A 24684-nucleotide genomic window follows, 5' to 3' on the forward strand; every position below is an offset into this window, starting at 1 on the left:
ATTGTTCCACGAATCGTAAAGGAATGAATACACTTCCTACTTAATAAAGAAGCTAAAGAGTAGAGAGAACATGGGAGGGCCTGGTCCGGTCCGGAGGGACTAAAGGAAAGCAAATTAGCAGGTAAGATCTAATTTCTCCTTCCTTAGCGTCCCTCCGGACCGGACCAGGATTGGACTGATGGGAAGTACCAAAGCAGTAATCTGAAGGGAGGGACCTTATGAAAACTGCAGAGAAATGTTCATGCTGCATAGGCCACCTGGCGACAACTAACATGTAGTGTGTCCCAATGAGCAAAATAAAATGAAACTAGGACTAAGTTGCCAACTTACCAATGTGCACCGAGAGCACCAAAAATCGCCGTAGTAAGAATAGAGCCCGCTTCTGAAGTTGTGGAATATGTTGTAATACGCTGTGGAACTGCCCTCTCAGCGAGAAGAGAAATAGACATTCTCATTTCCTTGATCCTTCGCGATATAGCGGGTTAGAAACAATGAAAAACTTTTACGCCTACTGGCTAGAAGGACAAAACCAATAAGAAAAAACCGATTGGGAAAGGTGAAAACTTTAAACTACAGCAGACCGAAAAGAAGTTACCAACCATAGAAGTATTCCACACATAGATCTACTTGCTGCAATGGCTACTGGGAAACACTGCTTGAAGAGGGAAACTTTATAGAAAAAGTTATGGCTACTAGAAAACAGAACTTTAAGAGTCTGTTCACCTAGTTCACCTAGCTGGTGGACGAAGCGGGAGGTACAGGTGCAGGACTCCTTTAAGAAACCGCTTTGACAGTGGATGCTGCATAAGCGTGCGGTTGTCAACAGTATCATGCATCACTGATAGAGCTGCCAAATGAACTCTAATGGATGAGTAAGACAGACAAGATTTCGCAAGATGCAGAAGATATTCCAAAACATGCAAAATGGATACTGTTTGTGGAATGAAGTGGCGAGAGGAGTACCACAGAGTGAACCGTCGCCACTTTGATTCATAGGACTTTAATGTAGATTTCTGTCTGGAAGCAATTAAAACTTGAAGTACTTCCTGCGAAAATATCAAAGATGTTGCAGACCCAGTAACCACGCCATAAGTTTGAGTGACGGGGGGTCCGGATGTAGAAGGGTGCCTTGGTTCTGCGTAAACACCTAGTGAGATGATGGAAGAAACGCATAAAGAAGGCTGAAAAACCCCTGCTGGACGTTGGCATCTGTCCCTGTCTCCGTCAAGACTGTTGCTGAACGGAAGAAGCAAGAAATGTTCGTGAGCCTGAAGGCAAAAAGAGATAGCCCTGAAGTGTCGCAGTGAGGAAGTAAGGCTGAAAAAATGAGAGTCCATTCACCTAAATGCAGGTGACACAACTAAGAAAAATGAGTACAAACTCAAGAGTATACTCTTAACTCCTCCTTGGCGGATGACATAACCCATTGCCATGGCAAGGACCAACATAGCTCTCTCCGCCTTGTTTGTCAGTAGGGAAAACAAAATTCACCCGAAGGTAAAACGAATTGCTGAGGTCCCCCAGAAAAAAAAAATATATACAAAAAAGCTTCTGCCAAAAAGTGTACTGCACGAAGCATCCCAATGACAGAACTAAGGTTCTTGAGATAACTAGATGACACTTAAATAGCGCGATTGATGACCCTGAGATTCGCAATAGGATGAAGGAAAATTCCTTCTTGGGCATTAGAAAGTAAAATTGCATTCTGCAGAATAGAGTGAGGAAATGGCCGAAGGCCCAAGGTCACCAAGAAAAATATAAACTGGGATGTTTGCAGAGGAGACAAAAGACTGTGCGCCAACTTGACTAAACAAAGAGAAAATCAGAGATATCTGATGAGAGATCAAATGAGAGATCAAATGAGAGGCCTGGCTACAATCACCACCCAACCTAGAGACTGTAAGAAATGCAACACCCGGTGCGTGACCTGAGAACTCTGCTGATAAGACTTTCTCCAATTAGGCAGTCGTCTAGGTAAGAATGAAATGACCCTAAGAGCGCAATGAACATCCTCTTAGATCTATAAAAGAACGGAAGAGAGAGTACTGCTGAAAATGACCGGTTAATGCATAAGCAAAAAACTAGCCATTCTCTGGATCCTGAGGAGAAGAGGAAGGGTGACCAAGGACACCAGATAAATAGGGCTACAAACTCCAACCCTATCTCTATGGCGTTCCATAGTTGGGTAAGTTCTGAATATAGAAAGTTCTGAATATAGGAATCCACCAGCTATGGTAGTACGCTCCGGACAGAAAAAAATTGTCCCAGTATGAACGTCTGATTCACCGGCCTGTAATTTCTTGGATCTCCCTAATCCACATACCACTAATCCACGTACCACGGTCATGCGTCCTCCCTCACTGAGATGTAGATTGTAAGCTCCTTTGAGCAGGGAACGTCCTTCTTTGTTAATTTGTACAGTGCTGCGTAACCCTAGTAGCGCTCTAGAAATGTTAAGTAGTAGTAGTACCAGACTCACACCCAATAGATATGAATGTTGAGCTTGTTTCAGGTTAAAACACCGAACCTAGGCCCAGGGTCCCCGGTGTTCCTAGTGGTGAACAGCCATGGCAAATATTGTATGCGTTAGTTTGCAGAATTACTGCAAAGCCTTGCTTTTGGAGCAGAGATTTCTGTTTGATACTCTCGTGAGAGGTTTTTTTTTTTTTTTTTTTCTTTAATGCTGTTCTGGCTGTAGAAAGGTGGACATTTGAGCTTCCCCAGAATGGCAAAACTTATGTACCTATGCCCATTAGATATGAATGCTGGACTTGATGGACTTTAGGCCTTACCCAGCATAACCATACTCATGTACCTATGGTATAAATACACAGGAAGTGAGTGAATCCCCTTCCAATTGAAAGAACACTCTGGAGTGAAGGCGCATAGAATAAAAATGAAAAAGGGCAAACTTGGAAATTACCTGTAACGAAAAAAGTGAAGTTGTGCCACAGCCACTTGGTGAAGGCAGTGTAGACAAGACTGTATCTGAATTCAAGAAAGCTTGATATAACATCAGGTCTCTAAGGAAGAGGAAGAGATAGCAGATGGTATGTATAGGCATACTGGACCAAACCAGGATGTTTATAATCTGCCAATGCTGAACTGATAGAGTAGAGACAAACACGAGTAGATGGTTTGAGGACCGTCCACTATCTTTAAGTGAAAGGATGACTTTATTCTCTAAGTGACCATATGTCCTGTAAAAACCAGAAGAAAGCTAAAATGAAATATGAGAGGCTTCAAGGCAGTTGGAAAAGAAGGGAAGACATGAATAAAGCATGCCTGCTAAGGCAGCTGAGTGACTGGGAGCTTGGTAGACAGGACTGTCCCTCAGAGAATATGAAAGAGCTGATATATCCCCATGGCATCTGAACAATATACTGTATGCCTCTAGAGAAGGCTTCTTAAAGTCGGAAAAAGAAAACACTGTATAACACTACAGCCATTGAGAGTGTCTGTTAAGTTCTTAAAACACTATATTACATCATAGGCATGGAGTAAAATGCTTGAAAGGAACTAAGATATTATGGTCAGAATTGCAAAGTACCAATCAATTGACTCTTAGACAATGTAGTCCTATTCACCAGGAAATAAGAAAGACAGAAATTTACTCTATGCCTATAGAAAAAGTTTCTAAAGTTCTTAAAACACTGTATAATACTACAGCTATTGAGAAAAATGCTTGAAATGAATTATGATAAGATGTAGATTTTCCACCAGGCAATGAAAAATGACTGAGCACCAGAAAAAACTAGTGTTAACAGCCCCGTGATACATAGAAATTTAAAAGAAGAAAAGCTTGTTATATATCCATATATGAAAGGAGCCCCCTTTCAACCAAATATTGCCTGCTGATGTGAAGAGCATTTTAGAATACGCCGTTCAGCACATACAAAAGTGTACACATCTTGGAGCCGAACTGCTCTATGAACTGCAGCCTTACCTTCAGCAGAGAGATCCCCGACTGATAAGATGGAGGGAGAAACAAAATGGCCGCAGAAAAATCGCTGTTTAAAGTCACAGATACTGAATTATTTTCTTCTGTTTTTTTTTTTTTTTTTTTTATAACCCCTCAATCATAATAAAACACTGGAGCTGCCTGCTCGTTAGAAGTCTGGGGAAAGAAAGGCTGCTTCTTTGAATTTCCTTTTATTTGATTTAATTCTTTTAAAGCAGCTACCTGTTAAAAGTGGCTGCCTCTCCCAAAGACGGTACACCTTTCCAGAGAAAGGGACGGCCCTTCCCTGCTAAGCCAGGGAGATGGGGAGGAAGGGGGGTGGACTCGAGACACCCGAGTTTAACACCCCCGAGGCTGTCAAAGAAAGAAGAGAAAGGAAACCCTGTCAAGCCTCTAAATAAGATTCCAGGCACAGAAGAATTATCACAAATATCTGTAATATCTAAAGAGAAAAGGAGAGAGACTAATGGGCTCACTTCCTACCTGCTGGGAGACTGAGAAAATACTGAGGCTAAGGTCACATGGCCAGGGCTCCTATTGGCTCTCTAGAGTCAGAGTTTTTTCTCAGTCTCCACCTGCTGGTAGGCGAGCACAACCCATCAGTCCAATCCTGGTCCGGTCCGGAGGGACGCTAAGGAATGAGTGGAGTGGAACAGGTGGATGTGAAGCGTCTGTTCACGCTTTCCAAAAATACTAGGACTAGGGGGCATGCGATGAAATTACAGTGTAGTAAATTTAAAACAAATCAGAGAAAATGTTTCTTCACCCAACGTGTAATTAAACTCTGGAATTCGTTGCCGGAGAACGTGAAGGTGGTTAGCTTAGCAGAGTTTAAAAAGGGGTTAGACGGTTTCCTAAAGGACAAATCCATAAACCACTACTAAATGGACTTGGGAAAAATCCACAATTCCAAAAATATGTATAGAACATTTGTACGTTTGGGAAGCTTGCCAAGTGTCCTTGGCCTGGATTAGCCGCTGTCGTGGACAGGATGCTGGGCTCGATGGACCCTTGGTCTTTTCCCAGTGTGGCATTACTTATGTACTTATGTAATGGCGCTGAACTTATTTTTTTCACGGAGAGAGTGGTGGATGCTTGGAATGCCCTCCCGCGGGAGGTGGTGGAGAGGAAAACGGTAACGGAATTCAAACATGCGTGGGATAAACATAAAGGAATCCTGTTCAGAAGGAAAGTATCCTCAGGAGCTTAACCGAGATTGGATAGCAGAGCCGGTAGTGGGAGGCGGGGATAGTGCGGGGCAGACTTATACAGTCTGTGCCAGAGCCAGTGGTGGGAGGCGGGACTGGAGGTTGGGAGGCAGGGATAGCGCTGGGCAGACTTATGCGGTCTGTGCCAGAGCCGGTGGTGGGAGGCGGGGCTAGTGCTGGGCAGACATATACACAAAAGTAGCACACATGAGTTGTCTTGTTGGGCAGACTGGATGGACCGTGCAGGTCTTTTTCTGCCGTCATCTACTATGTTACTATGTTATAAAGTAAAGTATTGTGATTCACTGTGTTGAAGGTGACAGATATCAAATTGTAGCAGGATATTAATTTTTTTTTTTAACTTCTATTCTGCTCAATCCAAAGTTCTCAGTGGATTACATAATCACACACATAATATAAAAACAAAGACATTCAAACATCACAAAATATCTTCACAATCGAAATTCTGAAACAGATCCTAAATCTTAACTCATCACCCCAACTACAGGTCTGCATAAACAACAATGTTCTGCTGGCCTTTTGCTAGAGATTCTTTAATTCTTGAGACAGCAATGTTTTTGTACTGTGCAAATTTCTGAATCCAAACTGCGACTGATACAATATTTGAAATGTCAGCTCCTCCACTAGGTGGGAAAGGGGCTTCTACAGACTCCCACCTCAAGCTCTGCATGCCTCTAAGCCCTACCCAAACTTTGATCTGGTACAGTTGGCCTGCCAGTCTAAATCATCTGCTGGTGAAAGCAAAGTACTGAAGAGTTCCAGCTGCACCAGTCCATACCCTGGTGATGTCACTGAGAGACTTTATCTCTATCTGATGGTATTTGGACACAGCCCATTGGTCTGGACTGGTCTAACAGAATGAAAAGGAAGCTGAACTGGCATATATTAAGTCAAATGCCTCTGATATAATAAAGGCAATGAATATCTTCATAAAGCTACTTAGTAAAATGACACAGTGACCCTTACTTTTCAAAGGATTTCTCACTTGTTAAATTCAACCCAAAGTATTCAACAATGAGGTGCCTGCAGGCAAAGAAACAGATCAATATATCGACAATCACAGAGAGTACTAACCCATCAGTAAAATATGGTTGTGATTTATCTGGCTCTTCCAAGATGTTAGACACCAGGCCATACAAGTCTGTTTCACTGCCATAGTCGACTCTCTCAGTCTGAATCCTTAGAAAAAAATTATATATATTTTTACAATTTAATCTAATAGTTCTATGATAAACATATAAATGATGTCTTATCAACCGATATGGTTATGAAATCAAAATATTAAGGTGTCAGCCATTTTAGCATCGAGGTTAAAGTGGTCATAGAGTTGGTAGTACCTGATCAAACAAGACTGATGATAAAAAAAGCATCACATCAAATATGTTTGCTAGGTGTTAGCTGCTCTCTGAAATAAACAAGAGTGTTAAGCATGCTCAGTTTAGATTTCAATAAAAACACTTAATAAAGTAATTTAGGACTACATGCTCTGAGTTTTGGACAAAATGGGAAATATAGGAGACATTATAAATTGGATTTGATTATATACTTTGCCAAAAGAATGTTAATAAATAGGTATATATCTAATACTTTGAACTAAAATGTGAAATAGCATAAAGATGTTCGTTATCCCCAACTTTATTTAAAAAATTAGGAATTTGAGAGTTCCAGCGAATCTCTGTTGGGTGACAGAAGTTAAGAAATGTTTATAAAACATATTTTATTATTTATTGGTAATCCATGTCAAGCTATAGTTCCATATACACACTTTCTCCCAATTTGAGTCTATTAGAGTTTTTATATGGCGGAAACTATGCCCCTCACACCTGCACTGCAAACAAATTGAAGGGGCTTCTTTCTGAAATAGTCAATTAAAGATTTTGAATACTTAGATATCTGGATTTTAAAAGAAATAACTGTATAATATAATATAAACCAGTGTTTCTCAGTAAGTGGGCCATAACACTGGTATGCCTTTACCAGTAAATCACTGATGCTCTTAAGGGAAGGGTAGTATACCACGTTTTGAACAAACAAATCTGAACAGGTGTACCACAGAAAGTGCAGCTGCTTACCTGTAATGGCAGTTCTCCACAAAATGCAGGATATAAATCAGCCACACAAATAGGTAGCATTATCCAACAGCATCAAGATGAGTTTTTCAAGTATTTCCAAGGACGCACAGGTTGAGCCTAACTTCTTCCAACTGTTTTGGGAAGGTGGGAAGGATTATATGGCTGTATGTCTACAGAAAGCATCCTTTAAAAGGTAAGCAACTGTACTTTCTCTACTGATAAAGCAGGATAGAATCAGCCATAGGACTCCCAAGCTGAGGGTTGGGTTGCAGAACGACTACTTAGAAAAACAGTGTGGGACAGATGAGAAGTTGATACTACTAAGAAAATACATTTTGGAGGATGTTTTGATCCAAACGGTTATGCTTTCTGAAGGCATGTACAGATTACCAATTAACTGATTCACAGATATCCATAAGTATGTATGTAAGGAGAAATTATGTCTTACATAATTTTCTTTCCTTTAGTCCTACCTGACTAGTCCAGATTAGAGGGTTATGCCCATCCACCAGCAGACAGAGAAAAAGTAGTCCCATCTGAAACGTCCCTTAAAGATATCATGCAACATAGAATGTTCAATATTTTGAATAGCCAAGCAATTGTGCTCATTATTATTTATTGCATTTGTATCCCACATTCCCCCACCTATTTGCAGGCTCAATGTGGCTTACATAGATTTGTTAACATTGTCATTTCAGGATATCAGATACAGTTAGTAGTGTGTAGCGATCAAAGGAAGGGAAGAGAGAAGAAGGAAGAGAGTGATTGGGGTAGTTATAGAAGGTGGGCGTTCCTAATTGAGTGGGTTGGTGAGGTGACTTAAGGTACTAGGCTCTCATTGTAGGCCTTGTTGAAGAAGAATGTTTTCAGAGATTTTCGAAAGATAGTTGTTTCGTTGATTGCTTTCAAGTCTGTAGGTAATGCATTCCATAACTGCGTGCTCATGTAAGACTTCCATACCAGTCAATTTCAAAACTGGAGATCAAATGTGCCTTAGCCTTACCATTGAATGAGGCTTATACTCTGATATACAAGTATTCACTGAGTCAGGAGATGTGCGATCTGATAGATCAAGGAACTGAAAAGTAGAAGGAATGACATCTGAAAGGAAACATTCACATAACAAAAAACCATGAGAGGGGTTCTAGGCTGGTCTGGCAGGACTAAAGAAAAGAAATGATCAGTATGACAATTTCTCCTTCCTTTCTGTCCATACCAGACCCAGACTAAAAGGGATGTAGCAAAGCAGTGTCCCCCAAACAGGGGTGGGACCAAATAGTCCAGAAGCAGAAAACGATTAAGGAGGAAAAACAAGAGAGGTCATGGAGGAGGAACAGTAGGGAGAGTTTCATGACAAAGTAGAAATGATGAGACATAGTAATGGAGAATATGCAATATATGGTGTGAACCAAAATAGGCTCCAACCAAAGGCTTTCATAAAAGGATGTTAGGAAGGGAACAATCCAAAACCTAACATACCTATGAAGGGAACGCTGAATCCCCAAAAACAAGTCGTAGAGTTGCTGGGAATGGAAAAAGGGAAGTCCAGCAGTAAACGAATCAAGAAAGGTGACAAAAGGCCTCGATAAAATGGAGTGTCTGACAGGCAGAAAGTCATACTCAGACGCGAAAACCTTAAGCTCAGACAAAAATAAGAAACATAAGGACCTGAAACAGTCCGGATAAACAGGAAAGAAGACCCAGTAGACAGAGCAAAATGATGTAATCCAACCCATATACTTTTTATTTTTAAGCCATGAAACCATGGCCTCAGAGGCCTTAAGAGGACAGGTTAATAACAGCCAAGATGCGGTGGCCTGTCTAAGAGAGGCACAATAGGAGACCTACAGAGCTGTGCCAACACTGATCACAGAATGGAGGCGCAGATGACATACCAGCGAGTGTACACAAGTGGATTGTATAGAAGCAGGATCTAGAGAAGTACATGCTGCCACTTGTCACAGGCATCAGACCTGCAGGAAGGCAGTGGGGACAAACAGGCAGGTGAAGAAGCACGCTCCACCGGCATCAGCTGTATCTAAAAACCCTAGACTGCTGTAGCTAGCTTCCCACAGATACCGCCACAGGTGACCGCCGCTGTTGCAACCTCATACAGGCAAACCAGATTGCTGCCCAAGCCGCAGAACAGAAGTTTTCACCAAAAAATATCCCAGAACATTGTCGTCAAAAAAACCCAGCCCGGAATGTTGCTGCCACTCAGCCAGCAAAGGATGTTACAGCTACTTAGCAGCACAGAAGAATTCTCTCATCTAAGAAACAGAAGCTACGTTACTGAGAAGGCAGAGAGTAGTAGGCAGCTATTGAGGAGCTGTAAAATTGTTGAAAAGAGCAATTGTAGAAAGCTGCAAAGCGGAGCTCTGTAGGCACTGTGTCATCTAAGGTAGTTATAGCAGTAAGCAAGGGCATGATACACGTATTCAATACTGGAGAGCAAAGTAGGAGAACTAAGACATTGTTATTTGTTTTTTCTGCCTATCATTGTACATCAAGTTGAGATGAAGCTGAATGCAGGTGGGAATAAGACCACTTTTCTTTGACTGCACAACGTGCAAGAGAAAATAGCCAATCCTATCAAGAGATAATGGAGCTTAACCTATGTCACAGTAACTAAAAGGGCAGAGAGGAAAACAGCAATTGAAAATTACCATAACTGAGCTGAATGTGCCAGCCACAGAAAAGGAAGATTTGTCTAAACTTAAATCAGAATAAATTTTTGTTAATAGTTTGGATAAAAGAAATGCAATTAGAGCAGAGCACATTAGTGGTTTAATTTTCATGAAAAGTAACTCGATGCTACAGGTAAAAAAAAAAAAAAAAAAAAAAAAAAAAAAAAAAGAACCCACTGAGACACTGCACTCCGAATACCAAACTGACAAACATGATACTGCATGAGTGGTGAAAAATTGTTGATACCAAAAGTAGTCGAGTTCGTAGATATAAAATTTTCTGCACAGAAAGCAGATAGGCAGCCCAACAGAAGAAGGCACTACTAGAAGCACAAACCCAAAAAGGGCGAGGTTCCAAAGCATTAAAAAAAAAAAAAACAGGTAGGTGGGAACTACATAACCAAAAAAAAGAACATCTATTAAAGAAGTCAAACTGGGAGGTCACGTGGCGCGATGCAGGAGTAAATACGCGTTCGAGCGGAGCTCCTGCCAGTCCCCCTCATCTTACTTATCGAGCCCAAAAGTGGGGCAAAAGAAGTCCCGTTTCGGCAGAACAAAAAAGATTGGAGATCGGGTGGTAGGTTGATTTGCAGGACTGAACGGGGAAGCCGAGGATGGCGGCAAAGCATAAAGGAAGGAGAAAAGCAACCCGTGAACCTAAGATGGCAGCTGGGCAGCAATCTCCAAATTCGAGTGTCTGTTCGGCATGGACTGCAGAAATTACGGCAGAGGTTACTGCAGCAGTGAAGGCGGCCCTGATAAAAAAATTACAGGCTCTGTTCGATCGGGCGGAATCCGCTCATGAACGCCCTGACGTTTCCATTTAGACTTGGATCATATGCAACAGCGCCATTAGTGACAGAGGACCGCATGGTAGAATCTGAGCAACCGCAGAGGCTTTTAGAAGCGGATAGTGGAGCTGGAAAAACAAACTGGACGATCCGAGAAAATCGATCCAGACGTAAAAACCTCGGGTTAATTGCACTATCTGAGCAGATAAGAATCGGAGCTGGGGGGCTTCTTGGAGAATTGGCTCCTGCGTTCCTTGAAACTCAACAACTTACCTGGTCCATTGCAGATTGAGCGGCACATCGGCTGGGCCCGAAGAAGTCGGGTGCGGCGAGGACCAGGTGCAGTGATACCAAAAATCTTACATTATGGTCACAAACAAGCGATTCTGCAGGCATTGCGTTCCGGAGGGGAACTTTGTTATGAAGGGCAGAGATCCTTTGTTTTCAGGATTATTAGGCGCGTGTGGAAAGAGTTCACACCTGTTTGTGTGGTGCTACATGAGAAAAAAAATCAGATTCGTCCTGACTTCCGGTGGAGCTGCCGGTCAAGATGGCCGCCGCGATCTGAGCTCCTGAAGACGAAGATCGGGGATCCCACCAGAAATAGCATTACCGACCCCAAATTATGGCAGAAGAGAGAGCTACGGGAAGCGGAATACTTACTGTATGCCTCCAAATGCATTAAGACCCATCCGGTTCGAATGAGGAGTTGAAACGCGATAAAAACCTGCTTGCTCGCGCCCGCGTGGAGCCGCGATTGGTAATAGCCGGAGGGCACCTTCCAGTTATAAAATGAATGGAGAAAGGAGGCGGATTTGACGGGGAAAATATCCATACCCGCTAAAGCGAGAAAACAACGGAAGCGGCAAAATCGGAGGGACAAACAGAGGGGCGAACAAACAATGAGGCGCATGTGAGAGAGAGGAAGGGAGCAAAGAAAAGCAGCGAAGTGCCCGCGAGGTGAGCGGCAAAGAGGCGGAATAGGCCAAGCGAATGGCTCCCACACGTGCCCCTCAAGCTGATCCGTGGAGGAGGAGGTTAGCGGTGTAAAAAGACTTGTATTTAGTAGATTTCACTGACCAGATCAGACAAATTATAACTATAAAGACATATACCTTTACTGTAGCTGCAAAGGCAGGGCAGAACTATCTATTCTTGGAAAGCAAATCCGAATAAAGGCGACTTCAGTACAATTACATGGCGACCAGAAGCAACAAGAAAGAGTTAGAAAAAAACAAGAACGGAGGAACAAAGATGGCAGATAAAAGTTTTCAGTCATCACCATCGGTCAGCTCGGCTTGGGCCTCAGAAATAGTAACGGAAGTAAAAGCTGCTGTGGAGGACACTATGAACCATAAGCTCCAACAAATTATCGATAAACTTGAAGGAATGGATCAAAGAATCACTACCTTTACCACGGAATTTCAGGAGGTTCAACAGAGGTGGGGTCCGTGGAAGATTCCTCGCAGGAAACATCTAAGTCAATTGAACATCTCCAAAAAACTATTTCAATCCTGGAGGAAAAAGTAGATGACTTGGAGAATCGTTCTCGAAGGAACCACCTCCGATTAGTAGGAATACCGGAATCTATAATTGATGCAGAACTGAGGGGCTTTTTAGAGCCGTGGCTTGCTAAGAACCTGCCTCACTCAGCTATGAACGGACCACTTCAGACTGAGCGGGCACACCGCTTGGGACCGCGAAAGGAGGCTAATGCAAGGCCTAGAGTGGTCATCTTAAGGTTACTCCATTATCAGCATAAGATGGACGTGCTAGCAGCTCTTCGGCAAGGGAAGGCATTGGAAATAGATGGCCACAAGATACTGTGTTTTCAAGACTATTCCACCAAAGTATCACTCCAATGTAAACAGTATTCACAGTTTGTGGGCGACTACACAAGATGAAGGGTCCGGTTTAGCTTATTATACCCCAGCTAATTGAGAATTCAACACAACGGCGCAGTAAAGTATTGTGACACGAGTAGAAGCCGCCCCAAGCATTTGTGGACAGGTTGGAGGAAGACAGACTAAACACTTCTGGAAACACCTGAACAAAGACATAGAGGGAATAAAAAGAGCCTGGACGAACGGACGTGGAGAAGCAGTATTGGACAGATGAGTCATGATTATTTGCAGTTGATGTGATGGTTTTGCAGTTATAACAGTGTTGGTTTAATTTGCAAGGAAACAGGGGGGACGACAGTATCTAATGATATAGTTTAATGGATCGGGTGGGACCCAGATCCGGTGCACGGAAGTGAAGCACATGGGTGCTGCAAGGTGTGGAGGGGGTTTGGGGAGTCGGGGAGGGGGGAGGGGGAGAGGGAGGGACAATGAAAAACATACATTTCATGGTAGTTGAGGTACAGAAAAAAGGTAATGACATCTTAGACAAAGCATGTTTAGGAGACACACTGTCTAGTTATTGGTGGCGGGGGCATAGGGTGGGATGCCCCTTCTGCCCAAACAATGAAATCTTAGAATCATGGGTTTTAGCATCAAAGAGCATGTGGGATGACACTTAAAGTAGTGTCCTGGAATGTGGGAGGGATATCTTCACCGATAAAAAGACAGAAAATTCTCCAGGAACTTCATAAGCAGAAAGTCACAATCGCGATGCTGCAAGAAAACACATTTAAATGCAAAGAACATGAGAAATTACGTCGCTGGTGGGTAGGTACATATTATGAATCTCCGGCACAGGCTAAAAAAGCGGGGGTCATAATACTGATTAAGAAGGGATCCAGGTTGAGACACATAAAATCATTGCCGACAAGGAAGGTAGGTTTGTATTGGCACATTTAACAGTAGAGCGTCAATCAGTGGTTTATGTAACGTTTACCGCTCCCAATACATATGCCAAGGGATTTTATAAACAACTTTTGCGACATCTAATAAGTTTCGAAGGTACCCCCTGCTGGTGGGAGGGGACTTCAATGCGGTGGGAGACCCCAAATAGACAGGTCGCAAGGGGAGAAGAGGGGGGCGGGAGGGGAATCTAGAGGGATAGCAACGTTGAGTGGGGTCCTTGACCTGGTGGACGTGTGGAGAACGCTGCATCCATTAGAGCATGATTATACTCACCTGTCTCGAGCGCACGGCACCATGTCAAGGATAGACTACATATTTATCTCTCCGACCCCCCTCTTTACACAAATTTGTGCAGCGGACTAGGCCCTATTAAAATATCAGACCATGCTATGGTAACAGTAATGTGGGATGTTTCAGAAAGAAGACCTGGTTTATTTCAGTGGAGATTCCCTCCTCGACTATACAAAGATCCGAACTTTAAAGAGTTCATACTTAAAAAATATAAACAATTCCAAGACGCTAATCAGGCACATAAGACGACTCCAATACTTTATTGGGATACGGCCAAGGCCGTACTTAGAAGGGAGGACAATTGCTTATACTAATCACAAAAAAAAAGTATGGGAGAAGGAACAGCTTCGGTTAGAAAAAGAATAACAAGGGTCAGACGAGAATATGGCCGACACCACCTATAGCACTAAAAGCCCAACTTTGGAATTACAACAAACTTGAATGAGAGGTTGCATTGTAGGCAAAAAAAAATTATACTGATTATAGATATCAATTATATAAATATGCCAACAAAGTGGAAGAATGCTGGCCAGATTGACAAAGTCTCAGCAGGGTCCCTATAAGATAAATGCATTGCAATCAGCTACAGGAACCTTAGAAAACGAGGACATTCAAATTAATAAAATTATGCAAGAATACTATAAGAACCTATACGCCATCCCAGATCCACCCGCGGTAGATAGTGAGATCTATTTTGATGGACAAGATCTCCCACAAATAGATGTAACAAGCTTAGATATGTTAAACGCTCCTATTGAAGTAGAGGAAGTCTCATGGGCTATACAGCAGGGGCCTTGGGTAAAGCTCCGGGCCCGGATGGGTACAGAGGAGAATTTTACAATTATTAAAAGACGAAATAGTAACACCAATTACTTCAATGTTTAATGCTATAGTGCAGGAGAAACAAATGCCCGCCTCTCTAAGGACAGCACAAATCACAGTAATTCCAAACCAGGGAGGGATATCCAGAAACCTGAATCCTATAGGCCAATATCACTGCTTAATTATGAGGCTAAATTATTTGCTAAAGTCTTGGCAAATCATCTATCTCGAATACTGCCAGATCTAATTGAGGAATCTCAGGTGGGATTTGTACAGGGTAGAACTATTACCAAAACATGAGGAAGATTTTGACAACCTTGGAGAAGACATCTAAACAGGCCATGCCATCGGTTTCTAGTTAGTTTCGACGCTGAAAAGGCGTTTGATAGAGTAGTATGGGGTTTTTTATTTGGAACTTTAGACGCCTATGGTATAAAGGGGTTCTTTCAAGAAGCGATTCAAGCTTTATACTATTTGCCACAAGCTCAGGTGGGGGTCAATGGTATCTTGTCCTCGCCGTTTCCCATAAATCGGGGGACAAGACAGGGATGCTCATTGTCGCCCCTATTGTTTGTTCTAACTTTGGACCCATTGATAAGAGATATACAGAAGACACCTGATGTACAAGGTATTCAGGTGGGATCGGAAACTTTTAAAATAGCAGCTTTTGCCGATGATTTACTAGCTCATGTAACCCAACCAGAAACCTCGTGGCCGGCTCTTTTAGAGTGTATGGCAGAATAGGGTGACTTCTCTGGCTTTAAGCTCAACCTAGAGAAGTCTGAAGTTTTGCAGAGGAGGGAGATCAATAAGAGATAGGTTGAGGCACTTACCATTGAGATGGGCAGAGGAATCTTTCAGGTATTTGGGAATCCGCTTGACAATGGATACCACAAAAATCTATACAATTACTGTGGCAAAACAATTACAGGATACTAGACAGTCTATTGAACGATGGAACCCTTACCGATATCATTAATGGGCCGAAATAAATCTATTTAAAATGATCATATTCCCTAGATGGCTCTATCTGTTGCAGGTGCTACCAATATACATAAACAGTAAGGATTTACGACAGTTGAATAAGATTTGTCGGGGATTTTTATGGGGAGGAAGAAATCTAAGGTGCGATTTGACTACTTGAACGATGGATGGCACGGGGTGGAATGGGATTACCCAGTATTAAAAAGTACAACCAGGCATGCCTTACAAGACATCTCAGGGACTGGCTCTGTAATACCACTCAGTATACACCATTGAGCTGGGAGCAAGCATTATTTAGGCCCTGGCATCTGAACTTCCTGTTACATGCAAAAACAAAAAGTTTACCAGTCTGTGCCAGAAACAGTATATTGCTTCAACCTTTGAGAAGGGTATGGAGAGTAGTTATGCAGTCTTGGAAACATAATCCCAATGTTAGTGATCAGCTCCCACTGTGTGGGAATGGACATTTCCTACCAGGGCTGGAAAAGGGGTTATTTGAGAGATGGTCGGTACAGGGTATCACCTTATTAGAACACTTAATGAATGAAGAGGGGGTTCTATATAGTTTTAATGACATGAGGCAGAGATTCTCTCTAAACGCTAAGGATCATTACACATATCGGCAACTACATCACTACTGGTTCAGCATGGACCAAACTCTTTGGGCACAAGGTTGGGATCCAGGATACGTGATTTTTTGAAAGGGGACGCCCATGGGCAGGTGTCCATATCGAGTTTACACAAAGTGTGGGAGACCCTTAGCCCCCCCCCCCCCCCCCGTGTATATGAGACACTTGAAAAGTCATGGAGCAAAGATCTAGGATATGATCTGACAGGTATAGACCTTTGCAAAATGATAAAAGATATCCCGGGACAAGTGGGAGGGGCGGAACTACAGGAGAGTCAATACAGGGTAATTCACAGGGGCTACATATCGCAATCACAAGCAGTAAAAGCAGGATGGATAACAGATGTACAATGCCCAAAGTGTCATGAAGACAATAACACATTTTTACACGCATTTTGGCGATGTGCTAGCATACAACACTTTTGGAAAATGTTGCAGACATATTTCGAACAACTATTGGGACATAGACGGCTCATTTTCAAAGCACTTCGCCTCCCAAAGTTCCATCGAAACCTATGGAACTTAGCCTCCCAAAGTGCTTTGAAAATATGCCTCAGAGTGTTACTTTCATGGAGGGGAGTGCTTTTGAATAAAAGAAATGCGTATGGGATTTCTGATAAAGATCAGGAGCTATTTTTTATGTCAAGGCCTATGCAGTGGGGAAAAAATGTATACTTAAACATTGGTTACAGGCCGAACCTCCATCCTTCTGGTACTGGAGAAGCAGACTACATGAGTTAATGCTCTGGGAGGCCAGGGAGGTATACAGCGCTCCGAAGAAAAAGGAAAATATTTGTTAAATATGGTCAAGCTATTTACAACATATCTCCCACAAGGCTAGGAGTGCAGTGCTTAACAAATTGGGACCGCCCTAGACAGTGCAGCATTAAGCAGATGTGGGCTTTGGACTGGTTAATACATGTAATAGCATGATAGTATCAATACCATGAAAAATAGTAGCTATAGATAAAGGGACAAATGAGGAGGGGGGGTGGGGATAGGAGGGGAAACTGTGAAATAAGGAAGATACTGTAAGCTTTGATGCAGGTGAACACTTGTGTTAAGACTGAATGTTGATACAGAGAGTGAATCTATTGATTTTTGTTGGACATGATGAACATCAACCAAATCGTTACTAATTAAAGTATTGGGAAGGGGAAGGGGTAGGGACTGTTCATAAGTGTCACAAGCTTATCAATGAGGTAAAAGTCAGTTCTTGTTTAGACTGCTTTGTTTAAGTTTTTCGATCCATTGTATACTGAACTTGTGGGAACCATATTGTGTTACACTACCAATAACACTTGTTGAAATGTAATCAGAGGGGGGGGGGGGACGGGGAGGAGGGGACGGGGAGATAAAATGGAAAAATTTGTATAGCAACTGGAGTTATGCACTGCCAATTTATAATGATCTCTTTTCACAGTATACTCTATTAGCTTTGTTACAATTAATAAAAAGATTTAAACATAAAATCAGATTCGCCCTGATATATCCAGCGAAACAGAGTCTACTATGATGGAACAGAGAAGTTCTTTGCAGCGGTGGATGCGGCTAAAGACTTTGTTAAAGATTTGTCACAGGAGACTGCAGGTTGAATTGACAATGCTCGGAGGGATGACTCCACAAAGGATTGCAGAAATACACCTGGACATGAGAGCTGAGATGGGACTGCAAGACCCAAGTGGGACAGTTGGTATTGGGGCTAGGGGGTTTATAAAAAGGCTTGCGGGAAAGCTGCTACCCGGTCAGGAAGGGAATGCATGCTATTAATTTAAGGGGGATAAAATGTATTCTTCTTGCTTGCTGCTTATTCAAAGCGGGCAGTTTATAGTGTGTTATTGTGGGGATTTGGGGCACCAACACGTGATGAGTTCTTTCAGGGAACTGGGAAAGGGGAGAGGGGGGAAGCGGGGGGGAGCGGGAGTTGGAGGGTGCTGCTCTAGTAAGGCGTGTGTAGAGAGGAGGGGAAGAAATGTGGAAGGCTTGCTCATTTGGGAATGAAGAAGGGAGGGGTGTAGGCTGGGACACTTATTTAATTCTACTACTACTACTACTTGACATTTCTAAAGCGCTACTACGGTTACGCAGCGCTGTACAATTTAACATAGGACAGTCCCTGCTCAAAGGAGCTTACAATCTAATTCTAAAGTAGCTGCGTATTTAGGCCATCACCGGTAGGTTATGGTTAAATTAGTGTCTTGGAATGTGGGGGGTATTTCCTCCCCGAACAAAGCGTAGTAAGATCCTGCAAATCTTAAACAGACAAAAAGCACATATAGCTATGCTACAGGAGACGCACTTGATAGCAGAAGAACATAAAAAATTACGTAGATGGTGGGTGGGCGATTACGTGGAGAGTCCAACACACAATAAGAAAGCGGGAGTTATTTTATTCCGCAAGGGACTCCATATTGTAAAAAAACAAAACAAACAAACGGTTGATATCAGACCCGTTGGGAAGGTACGTCCTTCTGGAAGTTCACGTGAATAATCATCCTTTGTTAATAGTAAATGTCTACGCACCGAACCAATATGATAGACGTTTTTTCAAACAATATTTATTTATGTTTATTTATGTTGATTTATATACCGTGTCTTGTTGCAACTGCAAAACAGAACGGTGTTACATATATATAAAAAATTGGTATATACAAATAAACCAACATAGGAATTCCATTCGTGACAGGAACGACAGCAATCAAGATAGATACATAATAAATCAATACAAATTAAAAATCTAGTATACAATTAAGCTATCCCATTTTTCTTTGTCTTTTTGACCTTATCTCATTATGCCAAGTTCTGTTCTACATAGCTTATAAAGAGAAAGGTTTTCAGAAGTTTTCGGTAATGGAGATAAGATTTCTCTAGTCTGATCTCCTTTGGAAGGCTATTCCAAAGAGAGGGTGACAGGTAGAAAAAAGCCGATCTCCGTGTAGATTCCCACCTAGCCTTAGTAAGAGGGGGAATGACTAACCTGTTATCTGTTAGGGATCTGAGAGTTCGCATAGCTGTGTAGGGGATTGTTAAATTCGACAAGTAGCTGGGGTTTAATGTGTGAAAGGCTTTGTGTGTAAGGACAAGAGCCTTAAACTTTATTCTTGCTTCAACCGGGAGCCAGTGCAGATGATGCAATAAAGGTGTTGCTCGATCATCCCTCCGGGCCCTACAGATCATACGTGCTGCTGTATTTTGAATTCTTTGTAATCGCTTTAAATTTGCTTGGGTAATCCCTGCATATATAATGTTACAATAGTCTAAACGTGAAGTAATATATGCAGATGTCAGCGTTTTGAGAGAGCCCTTACTTATTGAATTTCTGACTGACCGAAGCCGTCTCAGATGAAAGAAAGATTTTTTCACTACATCGGATACTTGTTCCTCAAAGGTCAATGCGGAATCAATAATGACCCCGAGATATCTAAAAGACTTAACTGTTGGAATATTCTGACCAAATAGCACAGGTACTACAGAGGGATATGTGCCTTGCCCTACTATCCAAGATGTTGTAGTCTTATCCGGGTTCAGTACCAGCTGATGTGTAGTTAACCAGTCTGCTACTCTATCCAAGCATACTTGAATGGGTGTAAGATCTATGTTCAATGGTCTAACATAATGGATAAGCAAAAAATCATCTGCATATGAGTAAAAACTTATACCCATTGTTTGAATGAGGAGCGCCAGGGGACTGATGAATAGGTTGAACAGTAGTGGAGATAAAACCGAACCCTGAGGTACTCCACATGATAAGTTGTAGGATGCAGAACAGGATTGCTGGACTCAGAAAACGCCTCCCTCATTCTGGCAGTGACATAATCGCTTTAATGCGTTGCTTATGATGGAGCGCCAGGACTCTCTGCGTAACCATAAAACCCAACGCAACTTCTATCACACTTGGGCTGGATACATCAATATATTGTCTCAAAGCTCGGAGCCATATTCTTAATAAACTTAAAGCTTTGTCTGACTCTATAACAGTATATAGGGATACTTGCAGGGGACCCACATTTCTTCCTTCTCGACAGTGTTCATAACTAGGGGGAACAGAGCGGGGGAGGGGTTGGGAATTTGTGGATGGGTTAGATAAGGAGGGTTATTTTCGTTTACGAGGTTCATGTAGAGAATGTTAGGTATTGTGGATGCATAATAGTGAAACCCCTTCATTTTACGACTCATTATGTGCAGTAGTATTTAAAAGGGGAGAGGGAGGGTCATCAGAGTACAGACCTTTCTTCCCCCATAGGAGGGGATGATTGATAGGTTTCTTATACCTGTTCACGCTCAGATGCCTTGGACTAGTGGGCTAATTAGTTGTGGGGAAGAGTGGGAGGGGGAGGAGGGAGACCTACAAGGAAACCTTCAGGATGAAACACACTTGTTGGTAAAATTTGGTTGGTGATTACCATTGATGCATGTTGAGACCATTTTGATGGGGTATTTGATATGTCTTCAATAAAAATTGTTGAATATGAAAAATCATCATCATAGTGAGTAAGGGGGTGGGGGGTAGTTAATATTAAAAGCTTGATAACTGTTGGTACTGCTATATCTTTCTTATATATGTTTTGATATTGGAATTTCTGTTATTCATTGCTGGATACGTTCATATTGATTTGTCATCAATAAAAATTGTTGAAACATAAAAGCAGTCAAACTGGGGTCAAAAGTAAACTGCAAACCGCCAGTCTGATTAATTAACAGCGTAAAACTGAACATTCACTTGAAAAACACTACAACAAGCCAAAAAGAAAGCAGTTAAAACCACTACCATTAGAGAAGAGCTCCAAGACTTCCCATTATTCGTTAACAGCTGGGACCCAGTAACAATTTGTCTGCACACAGCAACACAAGAAAAAGCCACATGTTTCTAAAGTTGACAATTAATAATAAACCAGCAAAGAGATAAAGGAGGGGGGGCAAGATGGCCAACAGAGGATGCATGCACATTATTTCCTGATGTATGACTTCTAAATATAAAGGGGAAGATGAGGTTTTATCCCCCTGAGGCCATCTCTACCCCTGTTGGTCAGCAGGTTAGATTCTTCTGTGCCCCCACAGCAGGAAGGCATGAGGTATGAGAAGTTACCTGGAACTAAGGAAAAAAAATCCCCACAGCTCCACCAGTGTTCCCTCTTATTTCAAGACAAAAACAAAATGGAGAAATTCAATGTAATGAAGGACTTTACCAGTAGCGGAAACTGGGATGCATGAAAGCTGAGAGAGGATGTAAATTACATAGGAGGAGAAGGAAGGGAGATATAGTGAGGACCAACTGGGACCAGTTCAGAGGTTCCCAAGGGAGGAACTACATAGTACAAAATCTCCCAGTGAGTTAGAATTGGAGGATCCCAAGGAAGTGGGGGGGGAGTATCCCCAAACCAAGAAACCCCGAACTTATGATGAAGACATATCCGTCCCTAGAGATCCCGGGAAAGAGATAACGGTTCAGTACCTTTAACAACTGATGCAAGGTAGCAGTCAGTAGTGTCTCTAAACAGGAAGCAAATGATTAATCTATGAAGAAATAGAATACCTTTCTTTTTCTCTTGCTTATGGGAAGTCCCTGTTACCAGAAGAAATGGGGTGGGTCACACTGCAGTCTAAGCCTTCTGTAGTGTGAGAAAAGGGTTCAGTCTGCCAGCCGTTGAGACCTAGGCTTGCTGAGAAAGAGGGCTCAACTCTAAAAGGAAAGGCAATTTGTTAAAGTGTTTTGGTTCCCTGAAATGTGTGAATGTGTTGAAGAGAAAAACTATAAAAGAAATTTCATCGATGAACTGATGAAGGACTTTGCTAATACTGTTTGCAACCAGCTGTCATAAATTGGGACTGAGCAGGGTGGGGGAAGGGTCGCTTTACTCATACTACCCCTCTCCTCAAGTCGCTTCACTGGCTCCCTATCCGTTTTCGCATCCTGTTCAAACTTCGTCTACTAACCTATAAATGTACTCACTCTGCTGCTCCCCAGTATCTCTCAACACTCGTCCTTCCCTACACCCCTTCCCGTGCACTCCGCTCCATTGATAAATCCTTCTTATCTGTTCCCTTCTCCACTACTGCCAACTCCAGACTTCGTGCCTTCTGTCTCGCTGCACCCTACGCCTGGAATAAACTTCCTGAGCCCCTACGTCTTGCCCCATCCTTGGCCACCTTTAAATCTAGACTGAAAGCCCACCTATTTAACACTGCTTTTGACTCGTAACCACTCGCCTCTACCTACCCTCCTCTCCTCCTTCCTGTACACATTAATTGATTTGATTACTTTTTTTTTTGTCTATTAGATTGTAAGCTCTTTGAGCAGGGACTGTCTTTCTTCTATGTTTGTGCAGCGCTGCGTACACCTTGTAGCGCTATAGAAATACTAGATAGTAGTAGTAGTAGGAAGAGTTAGAAGTCATTGATTCATTTAGAATTAATTTGCATACAGCTTTAATTTCATCTTTCACGAATGTTGAGATGGTAGTTTCTTTCTTCTACAAGAATAAAAAGGAAACAATTAACAGGGTAACTGACCTGTTATCCCTGCTGAGAAAAGGACTGACTGATCCGCTCACCCTGAAGGAAAGGGGACTGCTAAGCTAGACTTTGTGAACAAAGAGAAGGATTCTTTCAGTGGTGGACAACCCAAGAAATATCTTTGTACCCCTTCGACCAGATTCCCTCACTGCTTCAACAAATACTACTACTACTTAACATTTCTAGAGCGCTACTAGGGTTACGCAGCGCTGTACAATTTAACTAAGAGAGACAGTCCCTGCTCAAAGAGCTTACAATCTAATAGATACAGGCCACTGAGACCCCGAGGAAGGAATCGTCATCTCCAGCACCCACTGTGAGAGAGTCTCTTGGACCTGAAGTGTCGTTGGATTACCAGTAGTGAATACAGGAGAAAGCCCCTCTGGAGCCATGGCAACTGGAGTGTCATCTCTGCCAGTACAAGGAATGGCCCCAAAGGATGTCCCTCAGATTTCCCCAGGAAAGGTACCCCCTGTATTGGCTACTTCTAAGAGATTTACACTCGAGACTTTGAGCGAGGACTTAGATTGCTTGGAGACTGACTTCCATGTAGTGTTGTTCTCTGGAAATTTCTTCTTCAATACAATCCATACAAACATTGGCTAAGGCACACAAAGGTAGTGATAAAGAATTTAAAAACCAGGTTAACTTATTAAAGGAGGGTGCTGGGAAAATTAAAGAAGTGCAAGTTGCTATTATTAAAGATAAAGAAGTGTTAAATAGAGGAGTGGAAAATTTGGAAACCCAAATTAGGCACCTTAACCTTCATGAGATGAATTTTCCTGTAATGAGTGCAAAAAATCTCTTATAGAAGTGCTGGAATTTCCTTTGGATGCAGTACATTCTATTGGAAAGATATACTTTCTACCTAGGAGAAAGGAGGAGTCGGTATCTGCAGGAAGTTTGGGAACTAATTTGGATGCCTCACTGGGCTCAGTGGACCAATTTGGATCCTTCAGGTGTCATGAAGTAAGGTTTGGCAATGGTGGAGAGAGCCACATTACTTGTTTTTCTGCTATTCGAACACCTGAACTCATTGATGCAAATTTATATTAGGAAAGCTTCAAAGATGTTCGAGTCTCAGAAAACTTGAATTTTTCCTGACCTCGCCACAGCTACCCATAAGTACATAAGTATTGCCACACTGGGACAGACCAAAGATCCATCAAGCCCAGTATCCTGTTTCCAACAGTGGCCAATCCAGGTCACAAATACCAGGCAAGATCCCAGAAAAGCTCAAGACATTTTATGATGCTTAAGCCAGAAATAAGCAGTGGATTTTTCCAAGTCAATTTAATAATGGTCTATGGACTTTTCCTTTAGGAAGAAGTCCAGACCCTTTTGAAACCCCGTTAAACTAATCGCCTTTACCACATTCTCTGGTGACGAATACCCAGAAGAGGCAAGACTATTTCTCCAAGGGAATTCCTGTAAATGCATGGTGAAGAATAAAGCGAAAGCTACATACCTGTAGAAGGTATTCTCCGAGGACAGCAGGCTGATTGTTCTCACTATTGGGTGACGTCCACGGCAGCCCCTTCAATCGAGATCTTCACTAGCAAAGACGTTTGCTAGCCCTCGCATGTGTGACCGTCTTCCCGCCCTAACTCGCTCGTGTTCGTCAGTCCAATAAATAGCAAAGACAAAGACAAGGGAAGACACAACTCCAAAGGGGAGGCGGGCGGGTTGCTGAGAACGATCAGCCTGCTGTCCTCGGAGAATACCTTCTACAGGTATGTAGCTTTCGCTTCCTCCGAGGACAAGCAGGCTGCTTGTTCTCATTGATGGGTATCCCTAGATCCTAGACTCACTCAAAACAATAAACATGGTCAATTGGGCCTTGCAACGGCGAGGACATAACTGAGATTGACCTAACTTAACCAACTAACAGAGTGC

The 24684-nt window shown here is 42.4% G+C and overlaps 1 protein-coding gene across 1 annotated transcript in view; it reads right to left on the reverse strand.

Annotated features, from left to right (window-relative positions):
- The window catches only part of MEIOC (meiosis specific with coiled-coil domain), a 340208-nt gene that overhangs the window by 165176 nt on the left and 150348 nt on the right, over positions 1 to 24684 (reverse strand). The window contains 1 exon segment of the mRNA XM_030221652.1: positions 6265 to 6369. Coding sequence (XP_030077512.1) covers positions 6265 to 6369 — 105 coding nt within the window.

Source organism: Microcaecilia unicolor, chromosome 12 (assembly GCF_901765095.1).
Source record: "Microcaecilia unicolor chromosome 12, aMicUni1.1, whole genome shotgun sequence".
In the NCBI taxonomy this organism is placed as follows: Eukaryota; Metazoa; Chordata; class Amphibia; order Gymnophiona; family Siphonopidae; genus Microcaecilia; species Microcaecilia unicolor.